The sequence below is a fragment of the Columba livia genome, chromosome 14, assembly GCF_036013475.1.
Source record: "Columba livia isolate bColLiv1 breed racing homer chromosome 14, bColLiv1.pat.W.v2, whole genome shotgun sequence".
Classification (NCBI taxonomy): domain Eukaryota; kingdom Metazoa; phylum Chordata; class Aves; order Columbiformes; family Columbidae; genus Columba; species Columba livia.
In genome coordinates this window covers 288,633-311,844 of record NC_088615.1, presented here as the reverse complement: position 1 = coordinate 311,844, position 23,212 = coordinate 288,633, and the positions used below count along the sequence as shown (strand labels likewise).

The 23,212-nt window shown below is 46.5% G+C and overlaps 1 protein-coding gene across 7 annotated transcripts in view; it reads right to left on the bottom strand.

Moving 5' to 3' along the window:
• Positions 1-23,152, bottom strand: part of KDM3B (lysine demethylase 3B) — a 50,542-nt gene extending 27,390 nt beyond the window's left edge. For 2 of the 7 annotated variants that reach the window (XR_010466013.1, XM_065029351.1), the window contains exons 1-9: positions 22,839-23,152; positions 11,625-11,792; positions 9,357-9,470; positions 8,819-8,924; positions 6,860-6,984; positions 5,416-5,484; positions 3,928-4,503; positions 1,125-2,367; positions 566-767 (exon numbers count right to left, since the gene is read on the bottom strand). Coding sequence is in view for 6 of the 7 variants with exons in the window: in XM_065029351.1 (XP_064885423.1) it covers positions 566-767; positions 1,125-2,367; positions 3,928-4,503; positions 5,416-5,484; positions 6,860-6,984; positions 8,819-8,924; positions 9,357-9,470; positions 11,625-11,792; positions 22,839-23,009 (2,774 nt within the window). In the remaining variant the exon portion in view is untranslated. Of the gene's footprint in view, positions 1-565; positions 768-1,124; positions 2,368-3,927; positions 4,504-5,415; positions 5,485-6,859; positions 6,985-8,818; positions 8,925-9,356; positions 9,471-11,624; positions 11,793-15,787; positions 15,922-19,517; positions 19,667-19,912; positions 20,027-22,838 lie in introns of those variants that run through there. The other 5 variants (XM_065029348.1, XM_065029350.1, XM_065029349.1 and 2 more) reach the window with 5 other exon arrangements.
• Between the last annotated feature and the right edge of the window lie 60 nt (positions 23,153-23,212).

The following is a 23,212-nucleotide window of genomic DNA, read 5'->3' as shown; positions in this document are numbered from 1 at the left end:
AATCGTTACTGGATGGGTGGCACATACTAGGAATTCACTTCATCCTTTATACACCAGAAAGTGAACAAATATATATTTTTCTAAACAGATGCATAGCACTTGCTAGAACAGGCAGTTAAGGACGATCAAGAGAAGCGTAACAGGTCAAAGAACCGTAAGACGTGTATGTAACACAGAGAACACACAGGCAGCGTTCTACTCCTAAAAAACAGTTCTGTACTCAACAAAACCCAGTCAAACGTTTGCCTTGTGCTGGCAATGTTTAGTTACTTGTTGACCAAACTAAAATTGTATCTCTGTAAAATTCTACCCAACAAGGCAAATTTGACCTCCTGAGGACGGACTGGAGGCTCAGTTAGTATCGCATGGCTGCGTCTTCCATCATCAGCTCTTCCTGCCCCAGCGAGGGAATTCCAGTCAGGTGATGCAGGGAAATGGAAGACATTCAAAATCTTCATTATTGCGCCCAAATACATTAAATAAGTAAAACATAATTACTTTGTGCTTGGACATGGTCCAAACTCTGCACATAGACTACACATGAAGGAAGGAAGAATTTGAGCACCTCCGGAAATGGAAGAAGCGACACGCCACAGTTGAGTCATCCTGTTCTTGCTCCTTAAATTTGCGGTACCGCTCCAGACGGCACTCCCGGCACTTGTGCAGATGTGGAGCTACATTGATGCAAGAGCCATCCTGGAGAAAAGGCTCACCTGACTGCTTCAGCTTCCTCACCTTGCTCATATCTTTCAGCACAGACTGGCCAACTGGGTGAGGCAAAACAAAAATCCATTAGTTAACTGCAACAGCAAAAGGATGCTGGCCTAAATAAGCAAATTTTCAGACATCTGTGTGCTCGCACTCATGCAAAACCACTAAGCTTGTCCAAGTCTGCAGCATACCACGCTTTGGTCCTGACAAATACGCTTCAACATTTCCCAAAGTGAACATGTTGATTCAAAGACAAGAAGCATTAAGCTTTAGCCTTGTAAATATCCTGTGTGCTGCCTACGAGCATAAATCGGGGTTTACACCTGTGGCTGGTTCACAGAGTTCATCACACAGGAGACACCCCAGTATTCCACCCCACCTGTGCTTCCAAGACACCCTCACCAAGTCCTCACCCTTCAGGGGGGCTGTGCGGGGCCGGCCCTTCGGGGCTTGCTTGCCCTTCCCTTTCCCCAGCAGCAGCTCAGCGCTGCGCTCTGCACTGGAGCCCAGTTTTGCCATCAGGTGGTCTGGGATGCCCTTCATACAAGCCTTGGCCTGCAACTGGTCTTCCGAGTCACTCAGATCAGACAGGTCACTATTGGTACTGGAGTCTGAGTCCTGTTTGGATGTCAAGCTACGCTCATCTAGAGAGAACCTTTTCACAGCTTCAAAAGGGGCTCTGCTCTCCAGTGGAAACTCTGCCTGTGAAGAGAAAAAGCCATGTGGATGTCTGCCAAACACATTAGAAAAAGTTTTCAGAAGAGGATTGTCCTGCTGCCCAGGCCCAACAGCTGGTTTTTCTTCTGTTGGGCTGGAGGAGAGCGTGGGCATCTCAATCGGCTGTGTCAGGTTGCTGGTGGGTGAGCTGGAACGGCCATTGCCCATAGCGGAAGGACTCTGAACACTGGCAGCAACCGCTGAACCAGGAGCACTGGAGATCATCTTGGAAGAGTCAGTTGTTATAAACAGGGTTTTCTTCTTAGCTAGAGAAGAGTCCGTAGAGGTGAGTGATTCTGGCCAGCCAGAAGTGGCCTTATGACCCACAGGTGCAGAGGGAGTGGAAACCCCTGTCTGAGATGAAGATGCGAAGCCACTGAAAGGACTAAGTTCTGCTTTCTCAGCAAATGCGAGGAAAGGGTTTGACGGTTCCTCTCTTGATAGCTTTGGGGGCTGTAAAAATAGGTTTTCATGACTATCTGGGGGGCGAGTATTCAACAGACTTCGTGAAAAGGCCGGAGTGAGGGTAGGCATGGACTCCACAGGCAGCTTCCGCTCCACAGAACTGCCAGACTGGGCCCCCGGTTTAGTGTCCACTGAAATAATTTTACCTTTACAGATCCCGGCACCCGCACTATCTGTACACTGCTTGAACGAGTCCCGACTAGAGGCATCTTCAGCCAAGCTCTCAGAAATGACCGTGAAGTAGTTACTAGAAGGTAGATTTTGGGACATGCATTGAAAAAACAAGTTCTTGGACAGATCAGAGTCTTTCTGAGCCTCTGGTCCAGTACAGCCGAAAGGAAACCCAGAAGACTTGCTTTCTGGAGTCACCACTCCATTTGATTGGTTCCTTCCACTCCCAAATACCGAGGACTGGGAAGCACTTGGGAGAGAGACTCCAAATCCAGAAGAAGCCAAAAGTGAATTTCGGGAATTCTAAAACAAAATTTAAAAGCATTAGCCTATTAGAGGATTCCTGTTTGATTCGGCAATACTTTGGCTCATCTTATTGCACAATTAGCATTCTACTTACCCACCTGTAACAGAAACTTCCAGCAGAATTATCCACAATGACAAAACTTCTTTAAAAATTCTGCTAGACTCATTCTTCCTACCTACAAGCTATTGAAATTAATGAGCTAATGGTGCCCATTACATACTAAAGACACATGGAGAAAACGAACACTTAATGTCTTATCAGGCTTTAGAACAAAAGTGAGACTCAAGACAAAGTGAAATAATTCACAGAAAAGCAAGTTATTTAAACTGCTGATTGCTTTAATTCAAATCAGCAGGAAGGGAACCTTAACTGAAACTGCTTTTCAATCATCTCCCATTTTCACCCTCCCTCAAGATCATCCTGAAAAGCTTCTCCTTCTTAGCCAGCACCCTTGAAATATCTGTCAGTACAATTAAAGCGCTTCCTTAATACCACTGATGACAGATACAATTTTGACCATTTACCTACACAATTTGTAGTTGTTTCCAACTTTGAACTTTTTTCAGTCTATTTTTAATATAACGATTTAATTACGTAACCCTCCTGCCTTCTACAATTCTGTTTCTCCTTTACACCTTACCATTTAGGAACCCTTATCCCAATTTCAACATCTCACCCTTCCCCCCATTCTGTTAGCTAAAACAAAAGAAAGAGATGAAACTAAGCCCTTTAACCTCCTGGCAGTTACCTTGGGCCCTCTAACGTACGTCCCATTTTCTTCTTTTTTTATTCTGCAGACTATGAGTTTCTTAATTTTTGGTGTACTTACTGAGGTGGGTTTTTGGTTTAGTTTTTACAAGCATTCATTTGATTACGTAAAAAGGCTTTTACTTTGTTTTTAAAAGGGCTTCTCTTCTACTTTTCCCCTTGAAAACAAAGACATAACTAAAAGGTTTTCAAGCTGCTTCCAGACTGAGCTCTTGATCAAAATTGATTCTAAAGGTACTCATCTCAAATGTTTTAATTATTTCGGTTTTCAGCCCTAGACAGGACAGGATGCGACTGGTTCATTTTTCTACTGCAGAGATGCCACAGCTGTAACAGACCAGCTGGTCATCTAAGAGGTTGTCTAAATGTAGTCTCTTTGTTTTTCTGGTTTTGAGGCTTTTATTTTAAGAATCTCAGGGCACGTTTTCATACATATTTGTTTATATAAAGGCAAGAGACATTAAGCAGGTTATCTTCCATATGACACAACAAAGGTAATACAATTAAGTTCAGTGCTTGTGTGACTTTAAGGCTGCACTCCTCAGACTAAGGCTGAATACAGGCGGGAGTGCTAAAAAAGTTCTGCCTTACAACTCCACCAAATACCTTTTCTTTTGAGTTCTTAGACCAGATAACAGAAAGGTTTCCTTTGGGAAGGGAGGAATTAAAAAGAGAAAAAGTAGTTTTCTCAATTCCATGGACACACTTTTTCAACAGGAGCATGTTGCAGAACACCTGTTGCAAATATGCATGTATGCCTTGAATATGCTGGGTCAGGGGCTACTCACCTCGCCCTGGGCTTGTGACCGGCCCGTTTTCAGTTTCTCCTGTCCAGTAACAGCTGGCAAACTGGTATCAGAGATTCTCACGGTTGTTGGTGTCAAAGCACTTGTAGTAACTGCAGCTGCAGAAGTCACCGTGCCTTGGCCAACTTGTTCCAGTGACTTTCCTGCCTCTTTACATCCAGATCCAACTAGCAACGCTTGTCCAGCCACAGGGGAAAACGGAGTGAAGGGCAACGGTGTGTCACCACCAACTGGCTCATCTTGGACTACTAGTGTTCGGCCATTCTCTTTGGTGTAAGTGGCAAAGCGAATATTGCGATTAATCTGAGGAATGAATGAAGGCTGTTTGGCCCTTGGATCCAGTCCTGTGTCACTACTGGAGCCTCCTTTCCAAGGACCTCTGCTTACCTCGCCTCCATCACTACCATTGCTATCCACCTCACCCCTCTCCTTTAGCTTCTTTGTTGCAGGATCAAACCCAGAATCTGAAGCATTTTTCCTCCTGCGTCCATCCTTTCCCTCCAGACTTTCTTTCTTCTTTTTCCCTTTCGATGATTTAGCTGCTTTCAGGCCCCCTCCCTATAATACACAAAACCACGCAATCACTATACAGAACAATCAGGAAACCAGTTCAAATAATATTCTTCTGTTAGAACAGAACACATAACGCTACTCTCACACTTAGGAAAATTTAAATGCAAACTGAGACATCTAAGATACCAAGTGAACACAGAGCAAAGGCGTAAGCGCAGTCTTGTCTTTTCTCTGCTAAGACAGGATCCTCGCAGTAAGATTTTTAGCTGAGCTCCTTCGCTGTAGCGTGCTCCACATCATGGCAGAGCCTGGGAAACGTGGCGCACAGCCATACTCGGACACAGTTCTTGCTCATGTGTAGAAACCATGTGCATACTACTTTTTGCTACAAGTCTGATGCTCAGAGTTCTTCTGAAGGGCACTCCTTCTGTCCACTACCCAAACCCTACAAATTTAACTACAGGAGATAGTCTGACCTTTAGCCTAGGGTAAAAACACAGGTTCAAATGTTATCGTGGAACCTCTCCACTAAAGCAATGGAATGCCACAAGCACACACGCCAGCTTCAGAGAAGCCAGACGACAATTTTTAGAAACGTCTGCACAGGTCTGCGAAGCAGCACAAAGTGATCCTGTCAAAAAAGGCACTGAGCAGAGCGACATTCTCTGTCAGAGCACTACCCCTCAAACCGCAGCGCAGCCACCACGGCCACTGAGCCCCTCCAAGACCCGTGCTGACCTCTGTAAAACAGGCCTCAACGAAAAGAGAAGATCGTTTAAGGAAAGCTGTGACCATTTCTCAAAGCGGTAAAGAAATTTTTCCTCTTCCAACTACATTATCAAAAGCCAACAGTGAACATAACATCAGCTTTCAGTTGTTCCCATGCTTTAGATATTTTATATCTAAATCTTTATGAAGTTTCACACTGTATATGCAAGACCTGAATTGCTGCAGTACCTCACTTGGAGAAGTGTTATCCATCACCACATGAATCAGTCGAGGATCCACCGACTTTATTTCACCACTCTAATTTTTTTGCAGATTGATATTGAGGAGGTAGGAGTAAGAAAAGAGTAGGTTAGTTTTTAATTCAGAGCATACAGTATCAATGTAAGAGACCTTAAGCACAGCGTTTCTCTGCAGCTCCTCTCCAATTTGCCTTTTTTTTCTGTCCCACTTTCTTAGCAATACTACAACCTTCCTATTTACCTTCTATCCTTTTGCTCCTTCGCTATTTCAAACACTTTCAGATTTGATTCCTACCACTGATCCCTTGTGTATTTGTTCTACTGAGCATTTCTAGAGGCATTCACTGCATTTAACACCGCTCTTCTTAAATTTTAGTGTTGTTGTAGTCTTCTGCACATCCGCTCTGCTAGATGTAGAAAAGACTAACGGAAGGAAGCACATTAATTTATGCTAAGCAGCACCATCAGCTCCCCACAAGGAGCAATTAATCCCCAATCTCTATAACTGCGCTTGGGTGTTACCTTTTTATTTCACAGTAGACACACAGTTAGATGGGTGCTTCCCGGCATGTATCTGCTGAAAGCACACACTCCACAATTCCAGTGCCTCTGCAAAGCTCTACACTTATCTACCACACATTTCACAAATTTCACTTATTTACCATTGCACTTCTTTCCTGTGTACCAGCAACAGATCCAGCAGTCAGAGTGCAGGACCACTGCAGGGTACCCAGGACTCGCCGGGCGCGTCCAGTGCATTCACTCTGCCCGTGGAAAAGGCTACGGGGACACAGGACAGGACCCGCAGCAGAGAAGGGCGCTGCTGACAGCGCGATTCACACGCAGCACCCCAGCCCTGTTCCCAGCTGCTCCTGCAGAAGGAGCAGGCTGCTGGCGAGGCTGAGCCACCGGCCGGACCGCTCAGGACGCCCCCAGCCGGCCCGGCGCCGCACACATTTTCTGTGCTGCTGACAACGCTCACCAGGTGTCCCGACAGGAACAGGACAAAAGTAAACAGCCTAAGGTAAAATACAGCAAGCGGGTTTGTTTTGACTATGACTTGTACTGCCTGAGAAAAGGCACAGGAAGATCTCAGCATTCCAGACCCAGAAGGCGGCTTTCTGTACATCAGCACGCTCTCCCATCCAGAAAGACACTCCCAATGTTTTTTCATATAGCATTCATTTCCAAAGAAATTCTTATAGCTTCATTTATAGAAATGGGCCGTATATCATCATTTATTGTGGGAAGTCACCATAACAGGAAAAAAAAAAAATAAATCTGTGAATTACAACATGGATAATTACGTATTACTCATCTTCTAAAGCAAATAACAAAGAACCAAAAGCACAAGTTTTGGTGAGGCTGTCACTGTCCACAAGATACTGAGAAATGTATTTTCGGAAACACAAAGCAGTCCTTCATATTCTTACCTCAGTCACAGACACCTCCATGAGACGAGTTACGGGGTCCTGATGGCTCACGACACCACAGAGCCAGCTGTTTTCATCCTCTGGTTGGTAAACCTTAACCCTCTGGCCTTTGACACTGTAAGGACCTGGAAAAGAAGGATTTTGAGTACCTTTTCCAGACAGGCTTTGTGTCATACTAATTAAGAGTAACACAATTAAAAAAGAGTTCTGTGCACATAATTAGGGCTTGGTGTGTGATCCTTCAGGTGGAAGGAAATTAAGACACTAGGGCTTCTGCTGCAAATCCTGCATAAGCCAAGCACACTGTTGTAAAAAGTGAACAAGCCCTCACTGCTGCGACTCAAAGCTATTGTAAAGACAAAATTAACACAGTTTGCCAGTAGAAAAAAATGCAGAAGATCAAAATAAACTCACTCCTTCGACAAAATCAAGCTACATGGGGGCTCCTTGCTAACTAAACTCTTTTGTTTTCTAACCTACAGGTCAGTAATTATGAAGCATCAATCCAGTGGACAGTCCTATCATTCTGACTCAGTTCAGATGTAGCAAATCCCAGTATAAACTGCACGCAGTTCAGAACAGAAACACGTATTTGTAACTGTTGAAAATGTAATATAATTGCACAAATATCCAATATCTCTAAACCAACGAGTCTTAGTTATTTGACACAGGTAATGAACCATCTGCAGAAATATTTCCCGTGAACCTGCCCTCACTCTCCGCATCAGCACGCGGAGCTTTCATCCTGCCCTAAATGCAGACAAAAAACCCGTTAATATTAGATCATCAAAACCCACAGGACCATAGAATCACAGAACAGTTTGGGCTGGAGGGACCTTCACACAGCCCCCCGGCCACGACAGGGACGTCTTCACCAGCTGAGGCTGCTCAGAGCCCCGTCCAGCCTGGCCGGGGGTGACTCCAGGGACGGGGCATCCACCGCCTCTCCGGGCAACTCTCACAAACATACCTACTTCTATATCAAGATATATAGGAGTTTTATGTATAGTTTTTCAATTGCAGCCTGTAATTGGCCTGATACAGACAGCACCTGAGACATCCCCAAGGCAGGGACGATGCTCTCTGTCTGAATCTAGTCTTCCAGAAGATCCCAGCTCCCAGTGATCCAACAGCCTGCATCTGACACAACCTGAGCAAGGTGCTAAGGAAGAAGGCTCCAAACCGGACAATTCTGCAGCTACTTGCCCATGTAAGAAGTATTGTCCCCACAGCATTTTTAGCAATAAACATTTTTTTAACCAAAAGGCACCAAATCCCCATTAGAATTACATCATCCTTCAAAGGTAACACGGCGGGCTACCTCCAGGGTGGCCACCTGGCCCAGGAACTCAAACTCTGCATAGAAAACTGTTTTGGCACTTGACCTAGAGGACCCCAACCTGATCACAAAGTCGCCACCAGGCTTAACCCCAATACACAATCCAGACAACGGTGAAGGTATTAACTCTACACTGAGCAGCCACAGCCTCATCATATTTTCAACTTAAACAATTCATGTATTAATTCTCAAAATGCCAATATTTGAATTTGACATAAGAAATCTTTAAAGATCAGCAACTAGAGAGTAACTTCACTTCTAAATTTCCAGAACTATAAAACAGAACCATAGAACAGGACCAACACTTTAAAAATTCAGAACTAAAACTTAAAAGAAGGGAAGTTGTAAATACATGGATGTTATCGATAAAATGTTGTCCTACTTTAACTACATCTTCAGTGATCATTCCCAAAAGGTACTTCTGGTTCTATCTCAGCAACTGCTTACCTGTATCTATGATAAAATAATGCTTCTTTGTAAAGAATTTGCAAAACAATAGAGAAAATTTACCTCCCAAATCAAACGGTAACAGATACTATCACTATTCTTCTTCACAAATCCCAGCATGTTCTACCTGTTCCACAACAAAGCAGACCTGAGATAGAAAAACACAGTCTCACCTCTACTAAATATCTCCTGAAGTTTCTGGTCACTGATCAACGCATTGACAGATTCTCTTAGCGAAGGCTGCTCCTGAAGAATCTGATTTTGGCTCTCTGTTCCCATCTGCCAACAACAAACTGTTTTAACATAACGGTATAGTCTTTTAAGATAACAGAACCATTAGTTGTTAAAGGCCAGCTCTTCTTGGACTGCTCTCAGAAACTGACAAACAAAAAAACCCAGAAAAGTTAAGAAAAACGTTGCTAAACATGCCAGGAGGAAAGAGAGACCAACTACACAAAAGCTGTTGCAGAACTTCCACTGCAGTTATCAGCTACAGCACGCCTGAGAGCTCGCCCTCCATCTGAGCAGGGTCGGGAGGGGCCCGGAGGAGGTTAGTGCGAGCCCCGCAAAGGCAGGGAAACAAACGCAAACACGTGGCAGGAAAGGAGGAAGACAAAAATCTATAAGGGTAACGGTAAGAAAAAAGTAAACTTATCTACGAAGCACAGCACCAAGTTAAATTTGCACTTTAACTGAACACAGTACAAATACCTGAAACAAACGTAATCCACTGGCATCAGACAGGAAACGTAAATGTCTGTCCAGAAGAAACTCGACTGGGACCACAGAGCCTAAACCCAGCTTATCTACTAGAGGAGTGAAAGTCTGTGATGGACAAAACACAAAGGTTACAAAAATGACTGAGCGCACATACAGGCCAACCATAGTTATCTCCACATGCTATTTAAGTATCACAAAGAATAAAAAGTTTAATTTCTCAACTTGCACCACCCAGTGCCTGACTTTTAATGCCAATTATTCATTATGTCTAAGTCAATAATTCTTGAACATGTGGCATAGTACAAGAAGGAATTACAGAAAATTACCTCCACTTCTTCATTAGAACGTAAAGCAGAACTGAACATACCTGTTGTAGTATTCATTTTTTCACAAGTAAGCACCTTCCGATGCTCAGGTTAAAAAAAAGCTTTGGTTAATGGTTAAAACTATCCTACGTATTTTGGGTGTAGCCTTCTGAAAGCAGTGTTTTTATTCCTGCAAAGATGTCAGGTGTCAGTAATTTATATGCATATTATTAAAGGTAAGCTTTCCTCGCTAGTGTTTTGTGCAAAACCGAAATTCATAACAACAGTACTATTGATATTCAAGCTGCAGGACAAATCACTAAAAATATCTAGCAGAATCAGAATGACAAGCTTACAACATAACTCGGGGATAAGTGGAAGTTGCCAGCCATCAGTCTTAGCAATGTGTTATCTGTCCCACACTCACACAATTTTAACACGAGCGTTCATGACATTTTTCCATTAACAGCTCTCATCAAGTTTGTTCACACTCTGTTCCCCTGTACACAACAGTATGAATATAAGATTTATTTTCTCAGTTTACGTAAAACTATTTCCTAAAATTCAACAGGACTAGAATAAAGAGGTAATGAAGGACTAATACACATTCACAAGTGACATATCTCAAAAAAAATCTCAAAAAAGCCCCAAAGCCACCAAGCAGCCCCCAAACCATCCACCCTGCAAGGCCGAGCAGCTGGCTCTCCAGAACCCCCGGTGCTGCGGCTGCCTCGGCCCGCGACCGCTCCGCGGCCCGGCAGGGCTCCGGGCGCTCGCCTGGCCGCCCAGGGCAGCGCAGGGCACGGCCATGCTTCCTCCAGCAGGGCTGCAGACACGGCTTGAGCTATACAGACACACTCCGGGGCCTGAGTGCACCCACACCTGCTTCCAAGAGGCTCTGACAAGTCATTACACAATCAGTGTGCGGACTACAGTGACGCCCCCAAACTACCCAGATACTGAGATACTTGGGAATCACCTGAAAGAAACTGATCCTGCAAAAGTTTCCCAGATGAAATTAAACTAGAGTTCACTCTTGCAGACAAGCCAGAAAAAGGAAAACTCTGCCTGTGGAAAAAATGCCATACGCATAATCTCTGCTGTAAAGGCCTTGTTCTCTTCGGCCTTAAGACAAAAGCAATGAAGAAGCACCCAGAAAAAGAGGCAGTGCTGAACTTGTTGCTTTGAGCCCAAGTATCCATTTTAAACACTAAATTAAAATTCAGCCAATGCACAAGGTCCATGACTCGAAAATACATGTCAGCATGCCTGTGCACAAAACGTGGTATTAAAAAGCAGACAGCAGGACCCCGGCAGTCCAAGGACTGCAGGAGGAGCAAAGAAACAAAAGAAGGGCAAATAAATACAAATTAGACATCATGACCACAAGGGTAGGGTTCTCGCATACAATGATCCTTCCTCTTCGGAAGCTGCTAAGAGGAGGAGGAGTATACGGAGATAGCGCTCATCAGGGGGTCTGCGGAACGGGCATACCCAGGTACGCTGGCTACAACATATTTGCTTTAGTCTCCATGACGCAAAAACGATGCATCAGCCTTTACCATACAGAGCTCTAGGGAGTTCATAGTAAGTCCAAAAGGCCTATTCTCACAATTCGGAAAAGCCTAACACGTTCCCAGTTCTACAACAGGGGAAAAAATAAGATTTTTGGATGTGTACCATATTTCTTCAGAGACCCACTAGTAAACAACATCCCGTGCCCGTGAGGTAACAGCTCATACTTTCTGGGGCAGGACCCGGAATCATGCTGCCCCCCAGCTGCTTTTCCAGAGGCACTCTACTTCCCAGTTAACTCCTCTACTCACCACTTCAAAAAATCCATCCCCAAGCAATTTTTGGTACCTGCAGAACGGTACAATATCCAAGCCTTGTGCTTCACAGCTGTGCTGACGCAAACCTCTGAGGATACGAGAGCGTTTGGCCGCATACTCACCAGTGCGGGCCACTGGGTCAGGGACACTCGCGTCCCCTGAAGCGTCACCGGATCATTTCGAGGTGCCCAAACCAACGATCCTTCCAGCAGCAACACGATAACTTCTTCAGCATGGACTTTCACCCAGGCGTGTTGCTTCCAGTTACAGCCGTCAAATTCCACAAAGATCTGATTGAAAAAAATTCAGAAGGCATTTCAGCTCTTTTCAGACACTGAATAGAGAAAAAATAGATTCCTACAATCCCTACGGATAAGGAGACAGCAGCTTTAGTCAGAAAAATCAGAATAAGTGTTGTAATGATAACACTGAGATCATCACATCTACATAGCTGTCAAACATTATAAAAGAAACAGGAACCAAACCCACAGCAATTATTAACCTATGAAAGATTATTTATCCCCAAACGCACACCACTGCCTCCAAATGCTATTTCCCCATACAAAATTAAAGATGTAAAAAGGGTTCATCACAAAATACAGCTGAAGACACAAAGCAAGCCTCTTTCACATGGGAATTGTGCAGGGAATTTAGACAGCCTCTACCAGCACGGTAACCGGCATTCACACAATTAAACCCTTCCGCCAGGAAAGCTTGTGAAATCCCTCCTAAATCAGAAACTCTGTGGTGACTTGTCATTACCGAACTCCCTGAACCAAATGCAAATACTGAGATTATGCAGAAACAGCTACTCGCCAGACTTTTCACGACCTTATTTACAGTGCGACAACATAAACCAGACTACAGTTCTAAATCGCTGTTCTGAGATACCATCCTTGTTTTTTCTACCACAAAGGACAAACATTAAAGCCTTATGAAACTGCACAGTAAGAATGCCAAGAACAGGAACACGGTTACAAGTCTCATTCCATGTTCTGACAAGTAGGGCTGTTAAATTAATATGGCTGCATTCCAACCCTTCATCTACAGAACTTACGTACTACACAAACATAATCAAGTATGTCAGATGAACAGCAAGAAATTCCTAGTCAGTTAAGAAACACCATAAGCTGGACAGTCAAAACAGAGTTCTGTAGTAATTCCACGACGACTGGGGGTATTGGGGCACAACCCACAGCCCTCTGATCCCCACCAGGAGGCACCAGACACCCGCACGCTGCTCCCCCAGACCCAGCTCAGTAAGGGAGGGCCCGGACGAGCCGCCCTCCCGAGGGGCTCTGGAGCTGCACCTACCGCTGGGCACGCCGAGCAACAACTCACCCGCCCTCCAGCTCAACACGTCCCAGCAACACGGCGGCAACGGCGCCAAACGCCTTTTCAGTTTCAGGGGGCCTGTACCTTTCTCAATTCATTGGAGCTACTTCGGCAGCAGTATGTGAGACAAAGAGAGGACTACCACACAAGAGTAACAAAACGGTACTGTTTCTTTTTACGTACAGCATTAGTGAAGCAATCATCTTGTTGCGATTCTCTTATCACAGAGGTTATATGAAAAAAGGCTGACGGAAAGACCTATTAGAATAATGTTGACTTTGGAATATATTCCTTTTTGCAAGATATTTAAGAATTTGATGAAAAGGAAGGGAGATTTTCTACATAACTACACAGACAGGACCCATCACTAGCACATGCCCTCAACTGACAGGCATCTCTAAATGCAGACAAATTCAAACAGGCGACACAGTGCAGGTTACCACTCCGTCCCCATCAAATCAGGACAGCTGTTATTTTTCATCTATTGTCTCACACAAGACTTAAACGAGTCAATTTACCTTGTCACACATGTGAAGTAAGACTATAAGAGAGGAGCGGTTGGGGAGCAGCCCTGCAGAACAGGACCGGGGTGCTGGCCGGCTGCAGGCACAGGAGGAGCCGGCAGCAACGCTGGCACCAAGAGGGCAGACCACGTCCTGGGGACACCAAACGCGGCACGTCTGGCCGGAGGCGGCTGTCCCGCGGTGTTCAGCGCTGGCGCAGCCTCAGCTGCAGCCCTGTGTGCAGTGCGGGCCCCACCGCGGCACAGGGATGGGAAGGTCCTTGGACGCAGCCCGGGGAGGGAACAGAGCTGGGAAGGGCTGGAGGGCAGGTCCTGTGAGCAGCTGCCGAGGGCTCTGGGCTTGTCTAGTCTGGAGAGAAGGAGGCTGAGGAGCCACTTCCTGGCTCTGCAACTCCCTGAGGGGACATGGGATCTGCTCCTGGGATCCAGGGACAGGATGCCTGCGAATGGCCCAAACTGTGCCACGGGAGCTTTAGATGTGACATGAGGAAGTGAGGAAGCATTTGTTGACCAAGAGGGTGGTCAAACCCTGGAACAGGCTTCCTGGAGAGGCGGTTGCTGCCCCGAGCCTGCCAGTGTTTAAGAGGATTTGGACAGCGTCCCTAATAACCCGCTTCACCTTTTGGTCAGCCCTGCAGTGGCCAGGCGGTTGGACGAGGTGGTCACTGTAGGTACCTGCCAACTGGACTCTTCTATTCCACCACTCACCTCAGGAAACAGACCTTACAGAATAGTTTCCCTTTCTAAAACCCCAGAGCCATGAACTGGTTCAAAAGGAGAAAAAAACCCTTACATTGTCACATTAAGATCATCTCTCTCCCCTTCAAAACAGAAAAGTAAGGGCAAGTTTGGTTTACATGCTTTACATTCAATATTCGGTTTTCTTACATCTTTGTGAAATCAAGATAAGCAATGGGGTTCTGCCAAACTTGGACTTACAGCTATTAAAAAGGTGTTACTAATTCAAAGTCCACAGCTAACGGTACTTTCCTCCACGCAGATACGCACGGCAGCTGCTCCAGGTCCATGCAACTGCAGCGTGACATTGTCAGAACTGTCAGTAGTTTCCAACAGCTCACGCAGCAATAAACAGCACGAAAGCCCCAACGTGAACAGCTACATTCTCAGTTTCTGTTTCCAGAATGTGCGACAGAATCACTTTGTGCAGGAAATCACTTTGTGTCGGAAGCAGAAGCACAGCACACTGCATGTTTGTGTATACGCCACTTTGTATTACTACAGAGAAGATCTACAGCACATTTATGAACTCACGTGGAACATACTTAGATTGTACAAGAGAAAAACACTAAAGCAAGGAAAGTGAGAACAGATGAGACAAACTTGAGAGCGAATAAACATACTTTCTTTTGATATTTAAAGTGGTAAACAGAAATACCCCACCTGAGTTGTAAAACCCAGAAGCCTTAAGCAAAGTGGCCACATTATAACTGAGAATTTCCTGGCTTTTTCCCACCTTAATTTGAAAATGGTGTAGTTCTGAGTCAAGAGAGAACCGTGAACGCTAAAGCCCTGGCTGCATGAGAACAAATTGCCTCTCAAACGTGTGGATGGCCCTACAACCCGCCGAACGACACGAACCGACCCTCCCAGTCCTGCCCGGTCAGTTTGCACTGACCAGAACAGCAGCGGCGCTTTGTTAATACCATTACTTTCAAAAGCGCTGCTGCTTATGGCAACGAGATCCGCAGTTAGCGCAGATTAGAATGTCTGTATCACATTAAGAAAATTATGCTGCTTAGAAAAAAATGCACGTGCAGGATTTCCCAAGTTCTGCTATGGGGAAAAACGCCTTCCCTAAGCATTTCTAATTGCAAACAATAAACATCTTTGTGTTTTGTTTGTTTTTAAATCTACAAGACCTTTTTTCCCCCAATATAAAAAAAGGATGGTGCATAAACACCTGTTACTCTTTCCTTCCCGTCCCCATTTTTTGCCTGTCCCAACAAAAAGTGCCACTAGAACGCAGCTGTTGCTCGGCTTTCTCTGATACACAAAGACAGCCTGAACCATTTTTTTCCAGGAGACACATTCTTGTCTGGCTGCTACCCTCACCTTCAGGCCTTAATACGTCCTAAAGACCTAGCGGCTGGTTCAAATGGAACCTCCCCGTAAGTTTTCCAACATCAGTTCCACTATAAAAGCAGCAACAACAGGAAGACCATAGGGTAGATAAGACAGATATATTGGTTGTTTTCATCGCATGACACACAGGCTCTAAACACGATTTATAAGAGAAAAAATACTGCAGTTTATTGCATTAGAAATTGCACAATGTAGATGTCTAATGTAGATGCCATCTATTAGAAACAAAACCTTTACCTTTTATAGTTTTATATATTATAAAAAGCAGAAGATGGCAAATACTCGAAGTTCAAAAATATCCCTTAAAATGGTCTTAAATTTTACCTAGTTTGGAAAGGAAGGATGGTCCATCAGTTGCAGAGAGCAGCCAGAGGCCCAGGTTCAACTCCCTGCTTCCTCAGAGGCTTCCTGCATGACCTTGGCCAAGCCACTTAGTCTCACTGGCTGAGCTTCCCCATCTGCAAATTGGAATAATAGCACTTATGCCCAGAAAACAGGCACTGGGTAAAACTGGGTAACAAGTCAGTCCATGACCTCTTACGCATGATGTAGAAAGAACTACATTGTCAACACGTGGGAGAAGAAAAAAGGGAAGGTAGATAGTGAGACTTCAACTTGGGAGACACATTGGAGATCTCACGCAGCTAGCAGCACCATGAAATGAGATTAAAAAATTAAACTACGGTAGTTTTCTAATGCAATCAAAGTATTGTTTTGGAATCTGTTATGTAAGACAAAGATGATGTCACACTGATGCTTAAAAAACCTTCAGCTTCCAATACAGTAACTAGGCTTCAAAATATTTCTTACAAGGAAAGGCAAAAACCCCAGTCTGAAATCCCACTGCTCGCCCCGGACTGCACAGGGTGTACGTGTATGAACACGTGGCCCAGAAACGAAGCACACACAAGCAACCGGTGATTTCCTGCAGCCTTCCTCCATGCTGTTTGCTGAAAGGTCCAGGGAAGCATCATGCACAAGACACAGGAGGGAAAACTACGTTTTTATAGCAGCTAGCTACTATATTGACTTAATAAGAACACCAGACCAAACGCTTCCGCTGAAGTCTTCACCAACAAGTTTTTTCTTACCCATGAAGGAAAGCAACACAAACGGAGCTACTGCCTCTTCACACGCTGCACGGCTTTTTTGCACTTTATCCGATAAGACCCAGGACAACGGTGAAGCAGCTGAACGCTTCCAGATATGAGCTGATCCGGAGATCTCCGGTTAGCGCCAAACCAGAAAGTGACTGTGCCAGGTCTCTCTCCTGGGTAACAAACACTACCCAAGCCGCGTTTGGGACCAGCAGTCGCCTCCCAGCCCCGCAGCCGCGTGGCCAACACACGCCAGCGACACCAACCGCCTCCGACGCGCGGAGCCGTGCCCGACGTGGCACCGCGCGCTGCGGCGGCCTCCAGCCCCCGCCCGAAAGCTGTCCAGTGACCACGGTGCATTTCACACCCGGCACAGCCAAAGGCATCAACCACCACACCGCGCTTTTTAAGAGGAACTTTATTTCAGAAAATGTTTGCATTCCTACTGAAACCTCCAGCCCCTTCTGTACACCAAGAACCGAATCTCAACTCCCCAGGCCCGTCCTCAAAAAGTGACACCTTTTTTCCTTAATTTATACTAAAATTAACAGTTTTAAATGTTCCCTGCTATTAGTAACTTGAAATATTTGAGCTGTTGGAAAGTGTGAGTTTCACACATACATATTTTTGTCAAAGCAAGGTGAAAATTATTAGTTTTAACACTGAAAGTATTGGAGCAGTAGAATTATTATCGCAACATAATTAACAATGCCACTGATAAAGCTGGCATAACAAAAACCAAGTTTCTTTAGCCACACTCCTGGCCTCGAGCGTAACGGTTCCTCACGCAGACCAGGGAAGAATCCGAGAAGCTTGTGGAGTTTTTACCATCACAGCCCCTTAAAATTTGCTATTCTAATTGCTAATTCTGGTTTGCCTCATGCCCCTTCCTTCCCTTTCCAAGTTCGGCACCTTCCTCAAAAAACCCGTTAGTGATAAAACTAGCAGTGTATCTCATTTTTCCCGAGATTCACAGATTAAACTGGACACAGTAAAAACTTTATTTTAGGTTATTAGATGATAGACCACACGACTATAGTTAAAGTAAATCCAATCTCAAAGAAAAGCTTTAACACGAAGCTTAACGCCACATTCTCAACAATCTGAAAATAAGAAACCAAAGTTATTCATCTTAAGTAGAAAATCACAACATTCTTTAGAAGAATGTCTAAGAAACTATCAGCCCCTTTCCAAAACCACCCACCTCAATGTCATTTAGCACACTAAGCAACCCTAACAAATGAAATTAATCTCTGAATACAGTTATTAACGTCAAAATGGACAAGGTGGACATGGACAAAACCGTGGCTTTTGGAGGAAATTCAGGAAGATGGCAAAAGGTCTGCAATGCACACGAAAACTGCAAGGAAAACCTGGCTCCACAAAACCCTTCCCACCTGCCTCTGCGCGCTGCGAACGAGCATCGGCACCCAGCGCGGGTGAGCCGGCGAACGGGGCCGAGCCGCGAGCCCGGCACGGAGGCAGCGGCTGCCGCAGGACCGGCTCACCAACGGGAGCCAGACACAAGTGCTAACGCTTCCCAGCTACATACCAGCCTGCAGTAAGGACGGTTTCAAAATAAAACAGAAACTACAGAAGAAAATAAATCTGCCACTGACTGAAAAGTTGGGTGCCTTGATTAGACAGAGCACTAATCAAGAAGAGGCAGCACAAGCGAGGAGCTGCGGACACCAGCGGCCTCGCGCAGGTACCAGTCACAGCACAGCGGGCCCAGGACAAGAGCTACGTGGAGGTGAAACTGAGTTTGGGTTTGGTTAGAACTGGAAGCATTAAGACTACTGAGAGAGCACTCTAACACTGCAGAGAGAGCAAATGTATTTTATGACCACATTAAAAAGCTATTCAGCAAGCAAACATAAACATGATATCCAAACTTTCATTAAACTGGCTGAATGTCTTGGAAAGACATTTCTTCAAATGTTTCTATAAGAACATGATGTGGCTAAATAGAAATATTTTTGAAGCCACCAATGACCAACTAATGATCAAGGAATTCACTGAAGCATGGAATAAGACCAGCCAAAAGAAAATAGCTACTCGGCACACAGCACTTGCCCAAGGAATGTGCGTACAGACACTACCTGCAGGAGACGGCTTTCCTGCAGAAACAAACACACACACTAACGCTTTGCACCTCAAGAAGTAAAAACTACAAACCAGATGTCCTGAAGCAGTTTCTCAGTTTAAACACCGGCCTACTCTCTTCACGCAAAATGTTTAGGAAGTGGACTGCCAAAGCAGAGAGACGTAACGCAGTAATAACTCCAGACAAAACCCCAAAATAACTTTGTCATAACCACTTGCATTTCGAGTAGAAGTTGCTCCATATTCACAAGTCCCTGTATCTTCACCTTCTACAAAACTATCAGTCTTCTATTTGAAACCTGACAGAAAAGGTATGCGAATGCAGTCCGTGACTGCGTGTGCTCCACAGGAGCCCCTGCACCAGGCAGGGCCCTGAGCTCACACAGGCACACAAACAAAGGGACCTTTCAGACTCCTGCGTCTCCCCCGAACACTGAGAAGGCATCTCGCTACGGACACTACAGAAACCTGCACTTCTGCAACCACCTCAACGACAAAAGGGACTCACAGCTGCCAGCCTGAGGCTCTGAACCCGCACCAGCCTCAACTACTGCCCTCACCCGCGTGCGGTTCAGCCTTGGGTTTTGCTTGGAGCGTGACACAGGCATCCGCCTTCGAGAAAAACACACCAACAAATGCGTCAAGACAGGAACCTAAATTATTATTATACCTACTAGTATTCAACTTTCTAAATTTTACTCTATTTGCACAGCTGTTACTGAGTCTACTGCTTCCTGCAGCCATACCTACAAATTCAGCTACACGAACTGATTATATACTCACCAAACAGACCGTTTCTACATTCCCAGCTTATGGCATTTTATTTGGTAAAAAGCAAGCCATGTACATACCATGTCAACACCGTGCACCCAGGAACACAAAAAGCCAAAGGAAAAAATACACTATGTTTTGACAACGACGGGAAAAAATCTGAGGTCTCGCCAAAGGACACCTTGTTTTCCTGGCCTCTTCTCCGCGTTTGTGTCGTTACACTTCAACACTACAAAACAATATACCAAAAAGTCAAAACAAATAATCAAGGAGGTTCCTGCAGACAAACTTTGCGCAGTATCTTTCACCTTTCACTTGCAAAAGCTGGGTCTGAATACGTCTATGAATCAAACACGCAAGAACGCTACAAGTTTTCATACTGTTTATCGGTATAAATAAAACGTGCAGAGGCTATTACCGCTAAGTGGGAAGAAAATGGGTTAAGTCTGGTAAGAGATTTCTTGACTATACGTGCCTACTTGAGCAGTTTTCCCACGCCAGACAGCCAGGGTTCGCTACCCCTGCTGCACCAGACGCCGGGCAGGAGCCGCAGTTCCCGCGCAGCCCGGGCCGGAGCGGAACCGCCGCAGGCGCGCGCTGCGCCAGCCCGCGAGCCCGCCCCCGCCTCGCGGGTCCCAGTGCCCCACCCGCACTTCCGGCCTCCGGACGGGAGGACGCTCCCTCCCAACGGGACCCACTTCGAAAACTGCTTGAAATACCGTTATTTACGGTTAACTCAAACAGTTCTTATACTTGCACGGTAAATGAAGCTTATTCCACAATTCAGGCAGTTTCTAAATAATTTCTAAATATCAGCTTTATTCAATAAAATCCCTTATGAATAAGATACTTCAGATTACTATGTTTTCGTGGAGCTGTGCAATCTACATATCACCTACAAGTGCAAATGTCTTCAGAGCACATTCAGTTATATGTGCAGGTTACTGTAGGAAATACATAAAAACTCAGACATAGAAAACCTGTGTGAGACGTAATTTAGTATCCATAAAGCAGGAAAGAAAATAGACCCAAACGTGACCTCCTCCTCTACCACCTACTGTAAAAGCACACGTGGTTTATTCCACACCAAAACACCCAGAGTCCCAGGGCTCCAAACTCCGCGGGATTTGTGCAGCTTGCCTATGCATTACAACGCTCATCTCACATACGTTCTGTTCCACTTAAGCAAAAGCAGCACTGCCTCACACGCGACACGTTGAGCTATTCTGCCACTGACATGTAACGTGCCCTTCCACAGCTTTAGGACAACACCAAGCTAAGGCCTGGCAGGTCTTCTGCGATCCTGTCCTGCCAGGCAATGCGAGAACAAGCAGCACAGACTCTCCTCAGCATTCTCCCAGCTGCTCCGAAGATGGCACAGCTAGGACCGACCGCTACATACAGTTTTCATGGACTAACCATAATCAAAGTATTTCAGGTTTTTCTCAAAGAAAGAATATTTAAGTGCTACTCTCCATAACCAAATTCATACAGGGAAAAATAGCAAAAGGCTTCACCACACCAGAACAAGTAATAGTTCCCTAAAATTCCAATATTAAAATACCCCCCCCAAAAGCTATTTCAGCTGCTTTGTTAAGTTCTGTACCTCTTGTCTGCTCCTGAGTGTTCTGACTCAGAAAGGTGCAGACAATTGGCTGCAGTTTGGTATTTCTAGAAGGCCAACACAGGCTACGGGCCATGAGTGGACCCGTCCCTACGGGACGTCGCGAGGCAGCACAGGCTTCGGCAACCCAGCGGGCACAACAGAGTTTTTATTTGCTAGCCTTTTTCAGGCCTAGTCCACATTATTACTTCACCGTGGATAAGTATTTCCTAAACTGTGGCTGACTGGTACCAACTTGTCATTTTCTTCTAGCAGAATGGGTTTAAAAAGATGACGTATTTTTCTGATAGTTACCACTGTTACAGTATTCATTATGCATGGAAGGTTCCATGACAACACTAAATATTCCACGTGACGGAACTCTGAAAAATCTGCCCTAAGTGTTTTACACAGTTCACATCTAAGAGTTCTTGTACAGATTTGGAGAATACACTGTTTCGCGGCAGCTGCATCACTGAAGCTGTGCTAAGCGAAAGGTTATTGACGACAGGAACCGGGGTGAGAGCTGCAGGGCTGAACGAAAGGAAGGAATTCACACACCAAAGAAGTCCTGTTCTTCCCACGCCACCAAGCGCAGACGTTGACTTTTACGTGGTTAGGGTTGTATGGCTGGACAGCAATGACTAACCGGGAAATAAGGGACTACCTTTCACTGGACAGAGATCCACAAGCAAACAAACACACACTTCACCAGTCCTGGCACCGAAACAGTAGTAAGATCAGGTGCACACCAAAAGTCCAGTACATCACACGCATGTTTGAGACGGATGATTCCACAATGCAAGAATACTGATGATACATATGGCAAACACAGTCTTCCCCAAGAGCAGCTCTCCAGACCACGTTTTAGTCAGCCCCAAGACATTTTCATATTTCTGACAGAGTCTCAAAAATCTGCTCCGTTTTCCTTTTGAAGATCCCCTTTCTGCATGTTTTCTCTCCCTCCTCAGATAAATAGAGGGGCAGTCAGAGCGCGTCACCGCAGCTCTCGAGCACGGAGCCACGCGCGAGGCCGCCTGGCTGGCACAGCCCTGCTCGCAGCTCTGGGACAAGCGCAGGGAGAGCGGCCTCCCTGCAGGGCGCCAAGGGACCGCAAAGAAGCCCAAAGAACTTATCGTAACTACAACAAGTTTTTAAAAAGCCAGTCATCAGGAGAACTAACCAAACTCTTCAGACAGAACCTCACTCCGCTCCCATGGGTCATTTTAACAGCCGCGGCCCTCGGGCCTGCAGTCTGCCACTCGCAGCGGGGACCTGCAGCACCGGCACAGACTCTGAGGCTGCAGCCAAGCGCTTAACGAGCTACACGAGGCAGGACCCGAACACACGTAAAGCGTGTCGAAACACACCACGCAAAGCACAAATACCTACAACCGAAAACAAAATCTAGGACGGAACTAAATCAATAATCTCCACTCAAAATTACACCTTCAAACAAGGGGCGGCGTTTAGGCTGACCAGAAACACGTAACGCCTTCCGGGAAAACAACCGCCCGACACCCGGCAGTTACACCCGGCTCAGCCGCGCTCGTCCCGCGACTCCACCCGCCGCCCCCGGGGCTGCCGGGCCCCCACCCGCACTCGCCAGCCCGGGGCGCGTCCCGGCGGGCCCAGCGGGAGCGCCCAGGCCGCCAACACGGCGCTGCCGCGTCCCGCCCGGGGAGGCGGCGCCCCGCGCCCCGGCCTCGCCCCGCAGCCCTGCCCGGCAGCCCGAGGCCGCGGCGTCCCCGCCCGCGGCTCCCGCGCCCCAGCCCCGCCCCCGCCGCCGGGCCCTCACCGCCAGGTCCTGGGGCACGGCCCCGCTCATGGCCCGCACCGTGCCGCTCCGCCAGGCCCGGGACGGCAGCGCAGGCCCCGGCTCCGGCCCCGCCGCTTCTCCCTCGCCCGGCCCCGCCGCCAGCAACAGCAGGAGCCGCTTCCCCACGGGGGAGGCCGCCGCGTCCGCCATCCCCGACGGGCAGGAGCCGCCTCCTCCGCCGCCGGCCCGAGCGCTCCGATCGCCGCCGCCCCGAGACACCGAGCGAGCGGCCGCCCCGCGCTGGGCCTCCGAGCGCCGCCCCCGGTCCCGGCATGCACCTCGCCCGCAGGCCCTCCCGATCCCGGCATGCACCTCGCCCGTAGTCACCCCCCCCCGGTCCCGGCATGCACCTC